The 17,389-nt window shown below is 42.2% G+C and overlaps 2 protein-coding genes across 2 annotated transcripts; both read left to right on the forward strand.

Annotated features, from left to right (window-relative positions):
- The first annotated feature begins 65 nt into the window (after nucleotides 1–65).
- On the forward strand, nucleotides 66–9,064 carry polk (polymerase (DNA directed) kappa). Its single transcript, XM_010876547.3, has 15 exons — nucleotides 66–152; nucleotides 343–490; nucleotides 690–809; nucleotides 957–1,109; nucleotides 1,489–1,620; nucleotides 1,754–1,910; nucleotides 2,262–2,483; nucleotides 2,659–2,783; nucleotides 2,927–3,093; nucleotides 3,188–3,220; nucleotides 3,326–3,422; nucleotides 4,150–4,321; nucleotides 4,520–5,626; nucleotides 7,539–7,587; nucleotides 7,857–9,064. Exons 2-15 carry the CDS (start codon nucleotides 362–364, stop codon nucleotides 7,939–7,941), a joined length of 2,748 nt encoding a protein of 915 aa, XP_010874849.2. The 5' UTR covers nucleotides 66–152; nucleotides 343–361; the 3' UTR covers nucleotides 7,942–9,064.
- Nucleotides 9,065–9,411: 347 nt separating this feature from the next.
- ankdd1b (ankyrin repeat and death domain containing 1B) lies at nucleotides 9,412–17,257 on the forward strand. The gene is made up of 15 exons (XM_020052204.2): nucleotides 9,412–9,795; nucleotides 11,520–11,620; nucleotides 12,313–12,411; nucleotides 12,551–12,649; nucleotides 12,935–13,039; nucleotides 13,479–13,583; nucleotides 14,024–14,122; nucleotides 14,217–14,315; nucleotides 14,396–14,494; nucleotides 14,610–14,708; nucleotides 14,891–14,989; nucleotides 15,097–15,192; nucleotides 16,515–16,716; nucleotides 16,956–17,087; nucleotides 17,173–17,257. The coding sequence occupies exons 1-15, from the start codon at nucleotides 9,561–9,563 to the stop codon at nucleotides 17,226–17,228; spliced, it is 1,725 nt and encodes a 574-aa protein (XP_019907763.2). The 5' UTR covers nucleotides 9,412–9,560; the 3' UTR covers nucleotides 17,229–17,257.
- Nucleotides 17,258–17,389: the final 132 nt, after the last annotated feature.

The raw sequence follows: 17,389 nt of genomic DNA on the forward strand, positions 1-17,389 counted from the left end.
GGCGTCGTTTTCCAAGTTAGGATTAATAATGGCGCCCTCTGGTGTTCCCTGGAAATGAAGGAAACGACACCTCCCCCAAAATGACGTGAAATGCGGAAGCAAATTCAAAACTTATGACCGACAACTTAACTGAAGTAGTATCGGACAATAAGGTACTGTAATCAGAGCCTAAATCAGTCTGGTAAACAAACCAAATATTATTTACTCGTAAATAAAAAAAGTGTTTCTATTTTTACCAACTTGAGTGAATTAGCCAATTTAATCGTTACAGTTACTAGCTAGCTAGCTGAGTTTACCATTATTACCTAAGCAAGCAATTTTTTCTTATGTATTCAATGTAAGGTCTTCCTTGAGACATATAATGGAGACTGTGGAGACATCCTCTACTGGGGATGGGTTCCTCTCCAGAATGGCCCTCAATGACAACAAGGCTGGAATGGAGGGTCTTGACAGGGACAAAATAAACAAGATCATTATGGATACCTCCAAGGTAACAGGGTTGAGAACTTCAGTCTTATACATTCAGTCACCAAATGAATAATCTAGACTCAGAGTCAGTACTCCAACTAGCTACCTTACAGACACGGCACAAGCTCACTTCGGTTGAAGAACAGTGTGTTCTTTTCTCACATAGTTCAAAGGCCCATTACCCAAAGTCTTCAGCTTCTCAATTTCCCACTCTCCTGCAGGGCTCCAGGTTCTATGAGAATGAGCTGAAGAAACAGCAGCAGGTAAACCAGCGCATTGAGAAGATGATGCAGCACAAGGCAAACATAACTGAGCAACAGCTGAGCAAAGCACAAGCACAGGTACAGTGAAGACAGGCAATACTCACACGCTTACCTACAGATGGTTATTTAACCTCTTGCAAAGAGATGCAGTTGGTTTATTTTTGTTCACCATATCTGTGTCTTCATTTCATTGAAACTCTACCACGTCTAAATGTCTGGTTGCAGGTGGAGAAGTTGACCTCTGACTTGGAGAGAGGTCGTGACCTGAGCCGTGTGATTGTGCATGTGGATATGGATGCCTTCTATGCTGCAGTGGAGATGAGAGACTGCCCTGACCTGAAGGACAAACCCATGGCTGTGGGCACAATGAGCATGCTGGTGAGATTTTATATGCCATCAAAAGACTATTAATATGCTAACAATGGGTATCATTACCAAAACCTGAGCCAAATTTTTAAGACTGGACAAGCAAGACTATTACTAACAAGACCCAATGGAAACAAGTGTATCATTTGTAATACCAAATGACTGCATTTATATGTGATGTCAAAATATGAAATCTAAGCTTGTAGACTTTATACAAGCCTGTAGAGTTTCATATTTGTTGATCTTTCTCACTTGTTGTCCTTCACATATGAAGTAGTTGATGATCTTCCAACTTGATCTGAAAGATGTCATTTATAAAACAAATATCCAATATTTAGTGGTGTGGGATGTATCTATTCTCTACAAATGGTATATTCTGTCCACTTCTCAGTCAACATCCAACTACCACGCCAGGAAGTTTGGGGTCCGTGCCGCCATGCCTGGCTTCATCGCGAAGAAGCTCTGCCCAAACCTGGTTATTGTTCCAAACAACTTTGACAAATACAAAGCAGTGAGCACTGAAGTAAGCATTTGATACACACACACTCTAGTGCTCCAACAATTCACCTAAGTGTTTCAGTGGCCAGTGAGACTCAAACCTCATAAATCCTCTCCAAACAGAAAGCGTGTCACTTATCATCCAATCTCTCTGCCAGATCCGGGAGATCTTTGCAGACTATGACCCTCACTTCCTGCCCGTGAGTCTGGACGAGGCCTATCTAGACATCACAGAGCACCTAGATCAGAGGAGACTCTGGCCGGATGCCCTGGGTACCCACCGCCTTGACTCCCACAGCACGGGGACAGATGGAGGTAGGGTGGTAGGGTGCCTGCTCAGGAGTCACTGTGTCAGTACCCTGGATTACTCTGTAATAACTGAGTGTTCCGGTCATTTGTTATACTGATCTGTTGCTTTATTTTTTTTAAACCCATGTTACAGTTGTAGGTTACAGCTGTGATAAAGTTCTCATTTCTAAGACAACTTTGAGAGTGGGTTGCCTAGAGTGGTCCTGTCTCTTTCTCTCTTCTATTTCTCTTTTGCCACCTGGCAACAAAATAAATAGAACTAGACTCTCGGGTTTTATGAGCAGTATCTCATATATATCTACCATTTTTGTCTGTCTCTCTCTTTCTCTCACTCGCTCTCTCTCACTCTGTCTCTAGTTGAGAAGCAGGATGAGGGCTCGAAGATCTCAGTAGAGGTAGAGAATCTGTCTCCTCTCCTCTTTGAGGAAAGCCCCAGCTCCTCCCCCTCCCCTGGTCTGCAAGACTCTTCTGTGTGCGGAGCTAGGGGAGACATGGAGGTGTTTGGAGCCTGTGCCGAGGAGGCGGTGAGGGAGATGCGTTTCCGCATCGAGCAGAAGACCTTGTTAACTGCCAGCGCAGGTTAGAGAAAGGCTGTGTGTTTATGTTCCCTGGGAAAAAAACATTTTGTGAATATACCTGAGGGAATATTTTGTGTGTTACTGTGCAATCATTGTCTAATGTCATCCAATTCTGTATGTAATCATGTCAAGCATGTAACACATTTGTCATGCGTTGCTATTGGTCATTCTCCTAGGCATTGCCCCAAACATGATGCTGGCCAAGGTGTGCAGTGATAGGAACAAACCTAATGGCCAGTACAAACTGCCCTCTACACGACAAGCTATCATGGCCTTCATACAGGACCTGCCAGTCAGGAAGGTAGGCTGCTGTACATGCACCCATAGCCTACCACAAACCCACTGTTTTATGGGACTGTTACTGTAGACGATATTTAGGAATCTAGTTCCTGGTGGATTACTTACAAGTAAATATTATTAAGAAGTGCTCTTTTGGTGTCCCAGGTATCAGGAATTGGGAAGGTGACGGAAAATATGCTTGGAGCTCTAGGTATCACCAAGTGCGTCCATCTTGGCCAGGAGATGGCACTGCTGTCCCTGCTGTTTTCCGAGACGTCCTGGCATCACTTCCTCCACATCTCTCTGGGCCTGGGTTCCTCACACATCCAGAGGTGATGAGCAGGCCGGCATTGGGGGAGGATCAAATGCACAAAGACTGAATCCCTCAAAGTAACAGAGTCTGTCTATTGTTGTTTTCTTTTACAGGGACGGAGAGAGAAAAAGCATGAGCACAGAGAGGTTGTTTTTATTTTCTGCCAGCATGCATATAATGTGAACTATATAGATAAATGATGGAAAAGACTATAACTTTCCCCACACTCTATTTCCCTCTCTCTCTGACAGGACATTTGGAGAGATGAGTAATTTAGAAGAGCAGTTCTCTCTGTGCAGGGAGCTGTGCCAAGACCTGGCTTTGGACCTGCAAAAGGAGGCTCTTAAGGTTCTCAAATCATTACAGTACACTATCCCTACAGGTCATCACTAGAACAGAGTGCAGTGGGATTTCTACTCAGTACTTAAAATATATTCTTTAACACGTTCACGGTCTAATAATAATCTTCTGGGTTCTTACTAAAGATATAGGAATCAAAACAATGATTCTCCAGGGTTTGGCTTAATGGGTTGTGGCTAATTTGTAAAATGTAGAACCGCTTAACAGTACATCACACACAGCAAGGTTTCAGTTTCAACACACTGTGTCACCGCCTGACTACTGACCCCTTCTCAGAGAGAGCAAGCAGAAAAGGCTTCTAGAACAGAACGGAGATTTTCACTGCAATGGTATTCAGAAGATCGTTTTGGTTGTAAAACATTGAGATGTTGGCCCGCAGAATGAATATGTCCGTAACCGGCATTTCACACAATTTCTAGAGTGTCTATTCTTATCCCAATCGATAAAGGGAGTTGGCTTGGCCCCCCACAGGCTGAGCCCTAATGTGCTTTTGAAACTGGAGGAAATGGAGAGCCATAATGGAGACTACCAGTGTGAGCCACATCCTTACTGAACAGGCTGTTTGGAGATGATCAGCACGCTCCTAAGAAAAGGCCTTTGAACCTTCTTCACTTACTGTCATTAATCCATCAAATCAATGTCTGTTCTGTCCTTTGACTCTGTCCAGTCAGACATAATCACTACTCCACTGTGTCATTCCTCCATGTTCTTCCAGGGAAAGACGGTGACATTGAAGCTTAAAAATGTCAATTTTGAGGTAAAAACCAGAGCTTGGACATTGCCATGTGCCATTGCTTCGACAGAAGAGCTCTTTGCTGTTGCTAAGGACTTGCTGAAAACTGAGATCGACAACGTCAGCCCCCAGCCACTAAGACTGAGGCTCATGGGTAATATTACTTTCTCTTCTCTCACTGGTATGAATGTTGTCTCATCGGTTTAATGTAACCATTGTTTGTACAGTATATAGCAATAATACAGTGTGTCACATACATTCTACTGATATGTCATGTACATGCTTATGTTGTTAATTCATATTTCCTTATTTGAAATTAATTTTAAACAATTCAACTATTCTGTTACTGCAGGTGTTCGAGTTTCCAGTTTTGTCAGCGTTGACGATAAGAAACCCTTACAGAAGAGCATTGTGGGATTCCTCCAGCAAGGTGGGAGGGACTCCAGTAGCCTCTCCCAAATATCCTCCCACCAGCCTGTGAAAGATAATCAAACTACGGTACCCAGTCAGGGAGGAGTGGAGGTGGGGAGGACTGGGGAGCAGCAGCGCTCCTTCTTCCAGAGAGTTCACGCCGAAAGGCTGCGGCTGCAAGCTGAGAGGGAGGACTCACCAGGAGGGGTTGGGAACCGGCTAGAGACCAGACCGGGCCCAGCCTCATCTGCCACTGACCCCCGAGGGGGGGACACCCTGACAAAGACACACTCTGCTCCTGGACAGACAACCAGCACCACAGGGTCTGCTTCATCATGCTGGTCCCCAGAGCCAGACGGTCTCACCTGCCCTGTGTGCTTCAGGACAGTAAACACAACAGTACTGGCAGTCTTCAACAAACACATCGACCAGTGTCTCAATGGGCCTACTATGGGGTTGAACAACCACCCAGACATGGAGCTAGAGAGAGACTCCAGTATTTTGGCAGAGGAGGTGGAGAATGAGAGGAAGGAGAAGGTGCAGAATGAGAGGGAGCAGGAGGCTGAGAATAATAGGAACCGACTTAACAGATCCATGTTGGACACAGTGGGCCTTCGATTAGACTGTAGTACAGGGGATCACACTGAGTCCACTACAGGACTGCTGTATGAGACTGGTACAGCTAATATTTCACTGAACGCTCTGGACCTAAACCCTGTCTGCCTTAACAGTGGAGGCGTTTCTATACCCAGAGGTCCAGACCCTAACCCCCTGAATGGTTCAGCTCACCGTGACACAGGTCTACAGGCTTGTCTGGTCTCCCCCGAAGGTCCTCAACCATTTTCTTTACCCAGACCAGAGTCACACAACTGGGAAGGCCCCACCCTCACTTGTCCAGTTTGTCAGGTGACCCAGGACACCAATGACCTCACCCTCTTCAACAGACATGTTGACCTTTGTCTGAACCAGGAAGTCCTGCATGAGCTTCGGGGACCAGGATCTGTGGACCACACCACCACCATCAATGCACCACCAGCTGCCCAGAAAGGTCATTATTTCATGTTTGATTATGGATTTTTGCATCCTGTTTTTTAATTGCCCTGCCAGCCTCATGGTTGCATATGCCCATGGGTTTGAATGGGTCCTGTTTTTGCCTCTGTTAGTTAATACAGTGTCCTTGAATTATTGGCACCATAGATGAATAACAACAAAAAAACGCTCAGAAAAACAGCTTGATCATATAAATCTAACCTTTAACTGAGTACATTTTCTTTTTTTTTAAGTGGTTGTCATCAATAGATACATATTTTATTCCAGTACATGCAAGTCACCAATATTTGCACCCCTAGAAAATGTTATGAACAACATTTAATTGATGTATATTCCAATGAAGAGTTAACTTTTTCAAAGTTTTTGGAAACTCTTAAATGGTCATCCATTACATTCCATGACAGGAAATCACCCACTGGTCTTCAACAGAAGTGGGTGTATAAATATGAGGTGACCCAGAGGCTGAATTCACTTAAACATCTGTCGACATGGGAAAGGCCAGAGAACACTGAAAGGGAATGACACAAAAGGTCGCGGAACAAAAATCAAGCAAGGGCTATAATCAAAAACAAATAGAAAACACATTGAGGTGGAGGGGGTTAAAGTTGAAAAGAAAATCTCAAAGGATCACAGTTGGAGAGTTGATGTTGATTGTAACTTGGAGTTTCACAACCTATGATTATATGTCAGTTCCATGCCAAAATGTTTTTCTAAAAGGGTTGCCAGAAGAAAGCCTCTGCTGTCACCAAACCATACATTTAAATGTAAATGTAAACTTATACGTAAATATCACCGGAACCAGGTTCAATGGTCTGAAACTAAAACGAAAACTTTCTGGCATAAAATAAGACCCAAGGAGAGTTTACAGTATGTATAGAGGATTGGTCTCAAATCCCTTTTTATGTCTTCTTCTATCTCATCAAACAGAATTGGAGACAAATCAGAGAGGTTTTCTTGGCAAAGAGAGGGTGCACAAAGAACTAAATACAGGGGTGGCCATAACTGTGACACGTTTTTAGAAGAAAATTATTATTTCAGGATGATGATTAAACTTTTCACTCAAAGGTTAAATTCCTATCATTTCCAGTGTCAAGGTGATAAATAACAATATTTTTTCACAGCCTTTTTCTCCTATTTACCTGGATGGCCAATCGTCCTGGAGGGTGTTGGTTATAATGCAGTAGATATAGTGGTATTAATGTTTAGTTTGGTGGTGGCCGAGTCTGTAGCACGGCTATCTGGAAGCAGTGGAGGAAACAGTTCGTTTTAAAAATGTCTTTTATTCACATACTTTCTGCCTGGTTTCCCTCATTTATAGCCCAGTGATTAAAGGATTTGGTCAGTAACAGAGGTCACGGTTTTAAACATGAGGAACAAGGGAAAATATCTTTCATGGTGTCCTTGATCAAGGCACTTAACACCAATTTCTCCTGAAGTCATTCTAGATGAGTGTCCACTAGATGTCATGTAAAACTTACTAAAATGTACCGTTTAATTTTAGCGGGTTTAATTTTAGTCGGACTGTTTTTACGTGTATTTTATCCCAAGAAATGAACAACTATAGGTTAGTTATGTGGATTAAACTGGAAGGATTTGTTTGCTCAATATGGGGCCAGTGGCCATGTTTGTCTTGGTGCCATGTGCCATTGTGCTGTGTCTGTGTATTGATTCCCTTATTTAAAATAGTTAAATACATCTCATTTCACCCCATGGGGCCTCCCTGCCCTTCTCTCAGCCACTGGCAAATCACTTCTTCACACACTGAATCGTAACAATGGAAAGATCCCAGTTTGTCCTTAACTATCCAGCCCAGGAGATTGCAGTATTTATAGCAACAAAAAAAGAACATCCGAATGACAAAATGGCTTGTCGGATGTAGATCTTATTGGTGTTCCCTTTTCCCTCCATAGAGAGAAAGCATCCCCTGCAGACAGTGCCACAGAAGGGAAAGAGTAGAAGGTAAGAATACATTATACTCATACTTTGTATTTTAATGTTGGTTGGGTGGTTATGGTACGTATTCCATGGTTACAGACATTTGGTCCTAGGCCTAGGGTCACCCTAACATTGTGTAATGACTTGAAAGACATTTTTGCACATTCTCTAAGGACTTTCAGAAATACCAAGTTGTGTGGTAGGTCAAACTAGATGGTTTTAGATATGTCTGGTGCAGACAGGTTGAGAAGCCGACAGTAAAATATGTTGTTTGGTTCTACCTACCCTTCCAGGAGAGGCTCGTCTCCCCCCCACCCCTCTAAGAAGTCCAGAGTCCAGGGCGCAGCCCGGAATACCATTGACAAGTTCTTCAGGTGACACACCTGAGTTGATAACACTTAAAAAAAGATCCTGCATAAGATAATGATGAATGATGTAAACTGGCTCTCAGGTTAAGGAAGTGCTGGTGATCTCACTAGCAACCATCCCTACCCCTAACTACCAACCAACCTAGTACTTGGATGCTGGGGATTTAGACTTTTCCTCAAGAGTTCTCCCATTCCCATTTTGTGATGTCCAATTCATGATTGTGTCCTTGCTTAATTCCATCAACTCTGGGTTTGGAATCTGGGAGACCTGTCCTCTGACGCACCTCTCACCAAGGGGTTTTGCTTCTTATCACACGGCTTGCTAACCCACAAAGTATTCGCTGATACATACTTGAAGGAGGATGAAATGAAGGAGAGCGCATTCCCCAGCCAACAACCATTATTGAGCTTGCATTTGCTCAAACTACCACAAGGGGTCTCTAGTGTGTAAAGACTGAGCTAGTTGACGCCGCTGTTTGGTCTCCTGGCTGCAGCTGTACTGCAACTCAGAAAATGCACTTTCTTCAATCAATATCAATAATGTTACTTTTAATACATATTGTGCAGTTTAATTGTTTTAAGTCAAAGGTTTGCCAGCAAGTCTTTGTAGTGGTTTAAGTGGGTAGTTAATGTAAACTAGATACTTGTGAAAGGCTTATTCAATATAACCTATGTGACCTCCATCTTGCTAGCTGTTATTTTGTGTTTTATTCAAGCGGATAAAATAGTGGTGTATGCAAAGACATAGTTCTTCCCTGCCAAACTGACGTTCTGTTATGTTAAACTGCGACATTAAAACTTTGTGAGAGGAAACCCTGGTGTCTAGAGAGACTACTACCTGCTGCTAAATGAGAGAACTCTGTGTTTGCATCTGGTATTTTGCACCATTTTAAATGTAAAGCACAATTAATTCAGTCAATCCTCAATAGCCTTTCAAACACAATGTCCAGAATGATGTGAAGAAAAAGTGTGAATACAATAACAGTATGTGATTATATTTTTTAAGGATTATTGTGTTGCTTAATTAATAACACAGTTGTGTTTTATTATAATGGATTCATATGTGTATTTAAGATGAAGCAATATTCATCTAGAAACATTTTTACATTGTAAATGTGTCTGAATGAACAAATATGCAATAAACTATTCTTGTGTCCTAATTTTTATTTCATGTGTGCAGTACAAATCCCCACACATATGGCCTGAGCACCTGCTTTATTATTGATCTGAGCGTAGATGCATAATACCTCTAATTGCATAAGGAGAGTTGAGTCACTAAGAAAATAAATAAATGACAAGATGTAATTGTGCATCTCATTCCAGTCTTGGAGTGTATGAGTGGGTAGTGCATTACTCAATATGTGTTAGGCACATTCTGTGTGTCTGGAGGGTGTGAGCTCACAGAGTAAACAGAGGTCAACTCTCCAGCCCTCCATAATGTACATACACCTCTCTACTGCCGTGCTACATGCCAGAAAACTGTGGTGTGGGGTATGCTATGCACTTTGTCAAAGGAAACGTTACTAGAATGTTGTTTGTCGCAGCGTGGAAACTTCTCTAAAGCTTCCTCAGTATCTGTTCCGAATTGGTTTACTTCCAGATCCAACTGCATTTGTTGGATAAGGCTACATGGTTGTTTGGTCAGACAAGGATAAAAGAAAGAAGCAGACAGACAGGGAGACTTACCAGATATTGGACATGGAGAGGTCTCTGATGGAGAGGATGGGGGCACAGCTGAAGGAGTTGAACCCTAATACACTAAAAAACAGAAAAGCTGTTAAGGGATTCACAGACTTTCTAAAAAACAAAGAGACGGAGGAGACAGACAGGAACGATATTAACAGCTACAATAGCAAAGAGATGTGTGAGTACCAACTGAATGCATATACATGGAAGAGTGATTTAAGGCCCTATTTTGCCATTCATCGATTTTGTTTTTAGTTTTGTGATGGTCCTTAGGTGTTTGTCAATGTCAATATACAGCAGGTATAGAAAGTCATCACCTCCTTTCAAAATGTTCACCTTTTGTTGCCATACAGTCTGAAAAGAAAACACAAAATCTGACATTTCTAGCTTCATGTATACACAGTAACCCACAATATCTAAGATAACTCTGAAAAGTAATTAAAATTAAAACAGTAAAATACCCATTTGTTTAGGATATGTGAACACCCCCCCCTCCCCCCCAAACCTGGGGCAGTATTCACAAAAAAAATTATCTTACCACTAGGAGGGCTCATAAACAACACTAAAACTTCCCTGCTAAATGTTTCTTCTTAAAACCTATTCACAAAGCTGCTAAGACCATCTTTTACTAAGGAACCGGGAGAATTCTTAAGATAAAAGAAAGGGTCTAATTGACCCCGTTGCTATGGATGATGTCGTGTTTCACGAACAAGCACTTACTATGCCCATAGTGATTGGCTTATAGGGGAGGGGTCTCTCTCAGTTAATTCATCATAGCAATACTGTAGAATGATGTCTCATGTTGCTATATTGAAATAAAGTTATTACAATTAAAATGTAGACTAAGTGTCACTGATTAAACATGAAACGAAAAACTGACTAGTAAAGATATTGACTAGTAAAGATATTTTCAGCTAATTGTCGGTCTCTACATGCATCTCGTAAAGAAATGCGCATTAATGTTTTGATGGTGCAATCATTCATGCAGTTGTGTCGCACCACCAACTACACCGGGTGGTTGAGCTATGGACATGAAGTCGGCTTTGTTCATTTGTAGTTGGCGAATGAGAAAACCGAATGATTTGTCGCACGATATGGGGTCTGGAGAGGGCATTTATTGGTTGATGTAATATTCTACTATCAGATGACTGAGATATACGTAGTTCACCTGCGCTGCATAGCTGCATTTTCCCTGTGGCCAAGTAGCGTGGAGTTGCGACAACCTCCGGTGTTTTTGGGTTGTTTCTGTTTGTTGGTGAAGTGACTGCATTAATGACTAGCTCGGAGCTCTACTAAGATCATAATATCCACGCGATGCAGGCGATACCTTTTTTAAAGCTCAGTATCATTAAATGTTTCTAAAACGTCAACCTGATTTCGAGGCGAATTGCCGGCAGCAGGCCTTTCAGAATTGTTTGTGATTTGGTCTTAAAATGACGGAGTAGTGACTACCCATAACTTTTCATAGATATAGGAGCTTGTTTTAGCTCTAAAACGCTTTGCGAAATATTCTTAGGCCATAAATGTAGGAGTCCTAATGTAAGGACTGACATGCCCATTGTTTTAAGAGTTACTCCTAAATCCGCACTTTTAGCCTTAAGATGTTTTGTGAATATGGCCAGGTCAATCCTGTGTTTGAATCGTTGTTGGAAAAACGCTGCATGGTGTGTTTGTCCCACCCTATACCTGTCATCGGTCATGGTATGATTAGATGTGAACACCCAGTGTGCACCTATGTTTGTTTAGGACACACAAACACAAGCACGTATGCACAAATATGCATACACACACACTGACTAATACTTCCCTCATACTAGACTACTCCAATTTCACACACTAATTTTCTCTGTTGAAAAATGACTGTCTTATGAAGCAGCTTGTGTCCCTGCTGTGTCTTTGAAGTGTTAGAGATTGAGAAGGAGTACATTGAAGCAGCAAAGAGAAATGATGTACAGACTATGAACCTTCTGGGGAGGGCAGTCAATGTCAACGCAAAGAACTTGGTGAGTCAGTCCTCTATGGAATGTCACATACATCCACAATAATATTATTTACCCTATGGAATGTCCCATACATCCACAGGAATACTATCTCCCCTGTGGAATGTCCTATACATCCATAGAAATACTATCTCCCCTGTGGAATGTCCCCTGCATCCACATGAATACTATCTTCCCTATGGAATGTCCCATACATCCACAGGAATACTATCTCCCCTGTGGAATGTCCCCTGCATCCACATGAATACTATCTTCCCTATGGAATGTCCCATACATCCACAGGAATACTATCTCCCCTGTGGAATGTCCCATACATCCACAATAATACAATCTCCCGTATGGAATGTCCCAAACATCCACAGGAATACTATCTCCCCTGTGGAATGTCCCATACATCCACAATAATACAATCTCCCGTATGGAATGTCCCATACATCCACAGGAATACTATCTCCCCTGTGGAATGTCCCATACATCCACAATAATACAATCTCCCGTATGGAATGTCCCAAACATCCACAGGAATACTATCTCCCCTATGGAATGTCCAATACATCCACAAGAATACTATGTCCAAATGGCCGTTAATTGGACTACAGGAGACTGTGGTTGAATGTTGCAGTTATTTATTTATTAGAGCCATATTTTGTGTTCTGTGTCACATTTTAATAATCTCTTTCATGCATTCACCTCAGCATGATCGGACTGCCCTGCACTACGCAGTCGCTGGAAAACACATAGAGGCCGTCCAAATCCTTCTAAAGCGCAGAGCAAATCTCAATCAGAAGGACAAGGTAGGAAGACACCACATTCCCAGTGTTACTGATGGTATCTATAACTTGTCCTCTTCAACAGTCAGATATCTGGAGAGAAGGTTAGTAAATGAAACTCCTATTTCTCTCTTCCCTCATATTTTTGTACATCTACACAAAGCATGGAGTGACATCCATACACCTGGCGGCCTGGTTTGGGAGTCTACCCATCCTGAAGTTGCTTGTGCTGGGAGGTGCTGATCCAAATGTTGAAAATGCGGTATGGGGTCTCTGTTTTACAACAGGAGTAAGCCAATTTGGTCCTCAAAGGCCAAAACACTTTCAGGTTATGTTTCAATCTGCTACTTAAGCATACTCACCCTGGAATCCCTAATTAGTCCCTGGTTAAGAGAGGATGAAAACCTGTGTTGGTGCCCAAAAGGACTTGAATTGCCTACCTCTGAATTACAATAAACAACCATCAACCTTATTTCTCCATTGCCATGGGAGATTCCAACGTGTGTTGAAATGTTCGGAAAGGGTGAGATATCTTCTCTCTTCTCAGCTGGGAATGAACATCATGCACTGTGCTGCCATCAACAACCACACTGACATAGTCACATACATTATCAACGACCTGATCATGAAACAGCTGGACAAAGAGGACCTGGTAATCACATAGACATACTCTACATCATCAGTTTGAAATGTTAAAGGGGCACTGTGTAGAATCCTGCCTCTAAACAAGAACATGACTTGTCTCCTCCTCGTCTTCCCTTACTGAACAAATCCAGAATACTATTATCTAGTCCAGGGTGGTTTAGGATGGGAAGGATGGTACAGCCAGTGTGTAAGTCCAGTATGAGGAGACTATAAGCCAAAACAAATAGATAGATGGACTGGCAAGAAAGATTTAATGTGGAATATCTCACGAACTCATTATCTATTTTGTAAAAAAATAAAACAGTAACCGCAGATGTCTACTGCTCATTGTTACATCTATTAATGTTAGTAGTACAGTAAAAATCGTACATATTGCCCCTTTAACTGCTAGGCTGCCTTAGTTCAATAAGCTGACCATATTTTCCTCAAATTGTCCTCTCCCCCAGTCTGGACACAGGCCGTTCACTCTGGCAGCTGAGCATGGTGCTTTGGAGATGCTGCAGATGTTAATGGAGGAGGTGTACAATATGGCCACCATGGAGGAGGACCAGGTCAGAAATACTTCAAGAAATGAAGAGATGAGGAATGTAAAGCTCCGTCCAGCAGAATAGACCAGCCGTATTCACGGAGTCATGCTGCCTCACGTGGTTGCTAAGCTACAAACTATCTCTTATAAAATAAAGATTTATCTATCCCAGGTTTATACATATATTGTGGAACCTAGGACTTGGAATACCGAGGTTGGACGAACTGAGTCGTAGCTCGTTTTTTCTGAGTAACCACTTGTCATGAAAGCACTGAAATTGAGGGTTCATTCCTTCCCCTAGACTTATCCAGAATGCATTGTATGACCAATAGATGTTAACTATTCTATTAAATCTACTTAAAAATATCTCTCATCAAATTTGTGTGTGTGTGTTTGTGTTTGAGACTGTTCCACTGTTTTGCCATTCTCTCCCTTACTCATACCTTTTCTCTGTCTAAATACCAGAATGGGAACACACCTCTACATTTGGCTGCCAGCAATGGCCATTTGGATGTGGTCCAGCTACTGCTGAATCATTTCGATACTCGTGATGAAGTCAATACGGTAGAATTCCACTGTATACACTATGGACTTACATCAATACCAACATGTTCTCAATGGCCGAACAGCAGCTGATTAGTGAGTGTATCCATAACAGGCTGGGGAGACAGCTCTGTACCTGGCTACAGAAGCTGCCCATGAGGACTGTGTCCAGGCTCTGCTGGAGGGAGGCTGCAACCCGAACATCGTCACCATGGTAACACGGCAAAACACACCGCCATTCATTGTTCTACAGTTTTCAACACCTCCCCCTTTTAATGGGCACTGTTCTCTTAGAACCAAAGCAATCCTCTACACCCTGCCTCAGAGATGGGCCACACGTCATTGGTGAGGCTCCTCATAGAGAATTCAACGCAGATGGACTTACAAAACCAGGTGAGAGGGAATTCAAAGTCAGGCCAACTTCACCTGTTATCCGTGCAATTACTCTGTAGTACGTGTCCTGACATAAAGCCTTTCTATGTAATGACAAATGTGTGTCTGTTGACAGCACCACCAGGCACCTCTCTATCTGGCAGTGAAGAACTGTCACATCCCTGTCATCCACACACTGCTGGAGGCCGGCTGCAACATCAACATCACTGATCACGTACACAACACAAACACAGAGTTTACACCAACATTACCAAGCATTGTCATGGAGCGGTCAGGTGTAGTGCACTGTGAAGGGAATAGGGTGCCATTTGGACCAGAGTTGTTTAAGGTTATGGGTATGGCAGTCTGGCCCTAGACCTGTGGTTAAGTGCAACTTATGATCTCCTGTCTCCCTAGAGGTCCCAGACTGTTCTTCATGTAGTGGCAGAGATGGCCAGAGTTGACATTGTGGAGATGCTTCTGAAAGCTGGGATTGACCTGACTGTCCAGGACAAGGTGAAACATGGAGGCCCAGTACTAGGATGTAACTAATGGGCACAACTTGTCACTGCATGGTTCCAGTCAGCACACAGCTGGACATGTTTCTGCTTTGTTTGGAGCAGCAGGGTAAGACGGCGTTGGCTGTGGCGGCCCGTGCAGGCGAAGTCATCATCGTGGACATGATCATCAAGGCAGAGAGATATTTCACATGGAAGACGGTAATATATGCAGTCAATTACAAAGGTTTTTGCCAAAGCTTTGAATTTGAAATTATATAATTACTTTGGGGATAAAGTGCAGAATGTTGGACGTAATTTGAGGGGATTTTCCTTCATTCTTCATGTCTTCAGCATGCTCAATTGGATTCAGATCACGTAATTGAATTGGCCAGTCAAGAACTTTACCCGTTTTGGCACTGAAAAACTCCTTAGCTAGGGCAGCGTTTCAGGTCATTGTTCTGCAGCGTGATAAAGTTTGGTCTAATTAATTTAGAGTCATTTAGTTGTATCTCAGCAGACAAGATGTTTCTCTAGACACATCATCAATGAAGACTTACAGCTGCAGCCATACATTCACAAGCCACAACACTACCACCAACGTTTCACAAAAGATGTGGTATGCTTACAACAAGCAAAGTTCCTTTATTTTCCTATACACTTTTCATCACTGAGTTACATGTTAATCCAGATCTCATCTGTAAGACTTGAGACCAGCTAGTGGTTTGCATTTTATACTTTGAACATCTGCTGGTGTAATCATCAGTGTATAATATTCTTTGAATATCACTAACAAAAACACCTGACTAATAAAACACGTGTGACATAATTGTATTAATACTTTTGGTACCCCAAAATGAGGGGGACCATATAGAAAGTGCTGGAATTTCTCAGTGGTTCATCCGATATGAAAATATACCCAAAGACTGCTTACCCTTTAATTCCAGTCAGTTTCAGATCCAAAATGCCTGAATACAAAGCCAGAAAATATACTGTATAAAATCAAAAAGATTTCCCTGTCCAAATACTTTGAGCGCACAGTAAATACTTTCATTTCACAGTATGTAAGGTAGACAACCAGAATAAAAGTAGATGTAGTTTATTCTTATATACTATGCATTCATTGTGAATGTTGAACAGTTACTGTATGTGTATTTTAAAATGATTAAATGCGGTACATTTTGTCAATCAACGAAAGTAATGAATTGCTACAATAATCTGCTAATCCCTTTACTGTTGTGGAGCTAGAAATCAGTGGTTACATGAATTATATATTATCCATTTCCTAATATAACAAGTCAACATGACACCCAGTAATACCATTACTCTGGCTGTGGAAAAATTATTTATGGATCTAAAATGCTTGATTTCCAATTCAACTGACAATTTGATTAGGCATTTGTTCCATCCCCAACCCAACCTGACAGTCAAAACAAGTGGGCCTGGCATTCAATAAACATGGTGCTGCATGTGAACACTGGTCTGTGCTCGGTGTGTGAAGCTTGTGGCCTTTCTCATGTGCCTTGATGTGATTACCCTTCCAGGCCAACACAGAGTTTAATGAGAACCTTCACAGCCAGTCTCCACTGAAGTTTAAATTGGACCACCGCTCAGAAAGCAAACAGATCCGCGCCACAGCCTGGCATCTGGCCTACCGTCTCCTGAAGCCCAGAGACTGGAAGAGTCTGGCGACGCACTGGCACTTCACTGAGCAGCAGGTGGCAGCCATTGAGGAGCAGTGGACAGGTGACAGGCACAACACCACTGGCTCATTCACAGTAATATACAAAAGCTAACACATTTATTCATTTTAGGTAGAAAATTTAACAACATGGAGATGTTTCCATATATATTGGTTCTGTAAAGTAATGTGATGTCAGAATACCAAGCAAGGAAATCTTTAACTACATTAACTGTATTAATGTATCCCTTATTTTACCAGGTTAGTAAATGAACTGATTCTTATCGGATTGCTGTGTGTTCAGGGCAGCAGAGCTACCAGGACCATGGGAACAGAATGCTTTTAATCTGGCTCCATGGGGTGGAGCTGGCCCAGAGAAGTCCTGCGAAAGAGCTGTACGAGGGCCTGCTGGCCATAGACAAAAAGACTGTAGCAGGTACAGTACGGTGACCTAACCACACAGGACAATATTACATTGATCTTGAAGCCATAACAGAACTATTTTTGTTGTTGTTTCACAGATAAAATACGAATTCACAAAGACGAAGGAGACATAAAGAAATGCATCCTTTCATAGTGGGGAGAAAGTGACACGGACGTGCCTACCTGCAAAGTCATATGGTGCATTCAATAAGATGATGTGTGGTACACATTTCATTTATATCAATTTAGTGAAAGTTATTCTAGAATCACATTTAATTGCAGTTTGTTTCATTGATGTTTCATCAATTTACAGTA

Source organism: Esox lucius, chromosome 13 (assembly GCF_011004845.1).
Source record: "Esox lucius isolate fEsoLuc1 chromosome 13, fEsoLuc1.pri, whole genome shotgun sequence".
Taxonomy (NCBI): domain Eukaryota; kingdom Metazoa; phylum Chordata; class Actinopteri; order Esociformes; family Esocidae; genus Esox; species Esox lucius.

Coding starts and splice junctions, on each gene's coding strand:
- polk (XM_010876547.3), top strand. CDS start 362: ATGGAGACTGTGGAGACATCCTCTACTGGGGATGGGTTCCTCTCCAGA. Junction 1,110..1,488: donor TGGGCACAATGAGCATGCTG/GTGAGATTTTAT, acceptor TCCACTTCTCAG/TCAACATCCAACTACCACGC. Junction 1,911..2,261: donor CAGCACGGGGACAGATGGAG/GTAGGGTGGTAG, acceptor CTCTGTCTCTAG/TTGAGAAGCAGGATGAGGGC.
- ankdd1b (XM_020052204.2), top strand. CDS start 9,561: ATGGTTGTTTGGTCAGACAAGGATAAAAGAAAGAAGCAGACAGACAGG. Junction 16,717..16,955: donor CATTGAGGAGCAGTGGACAG/GTGACAGGCACA, acceptor CTGTGTGTTCAG/GGCAGCAGAGCTACCAGGAC. Junction 17,088..17,172: donor AGACAAAAAGACTGTAGCAG/GTACAGTACGGT, acceptor GTTGTTTCACAG/ATAAAATACGAATTCACAAA.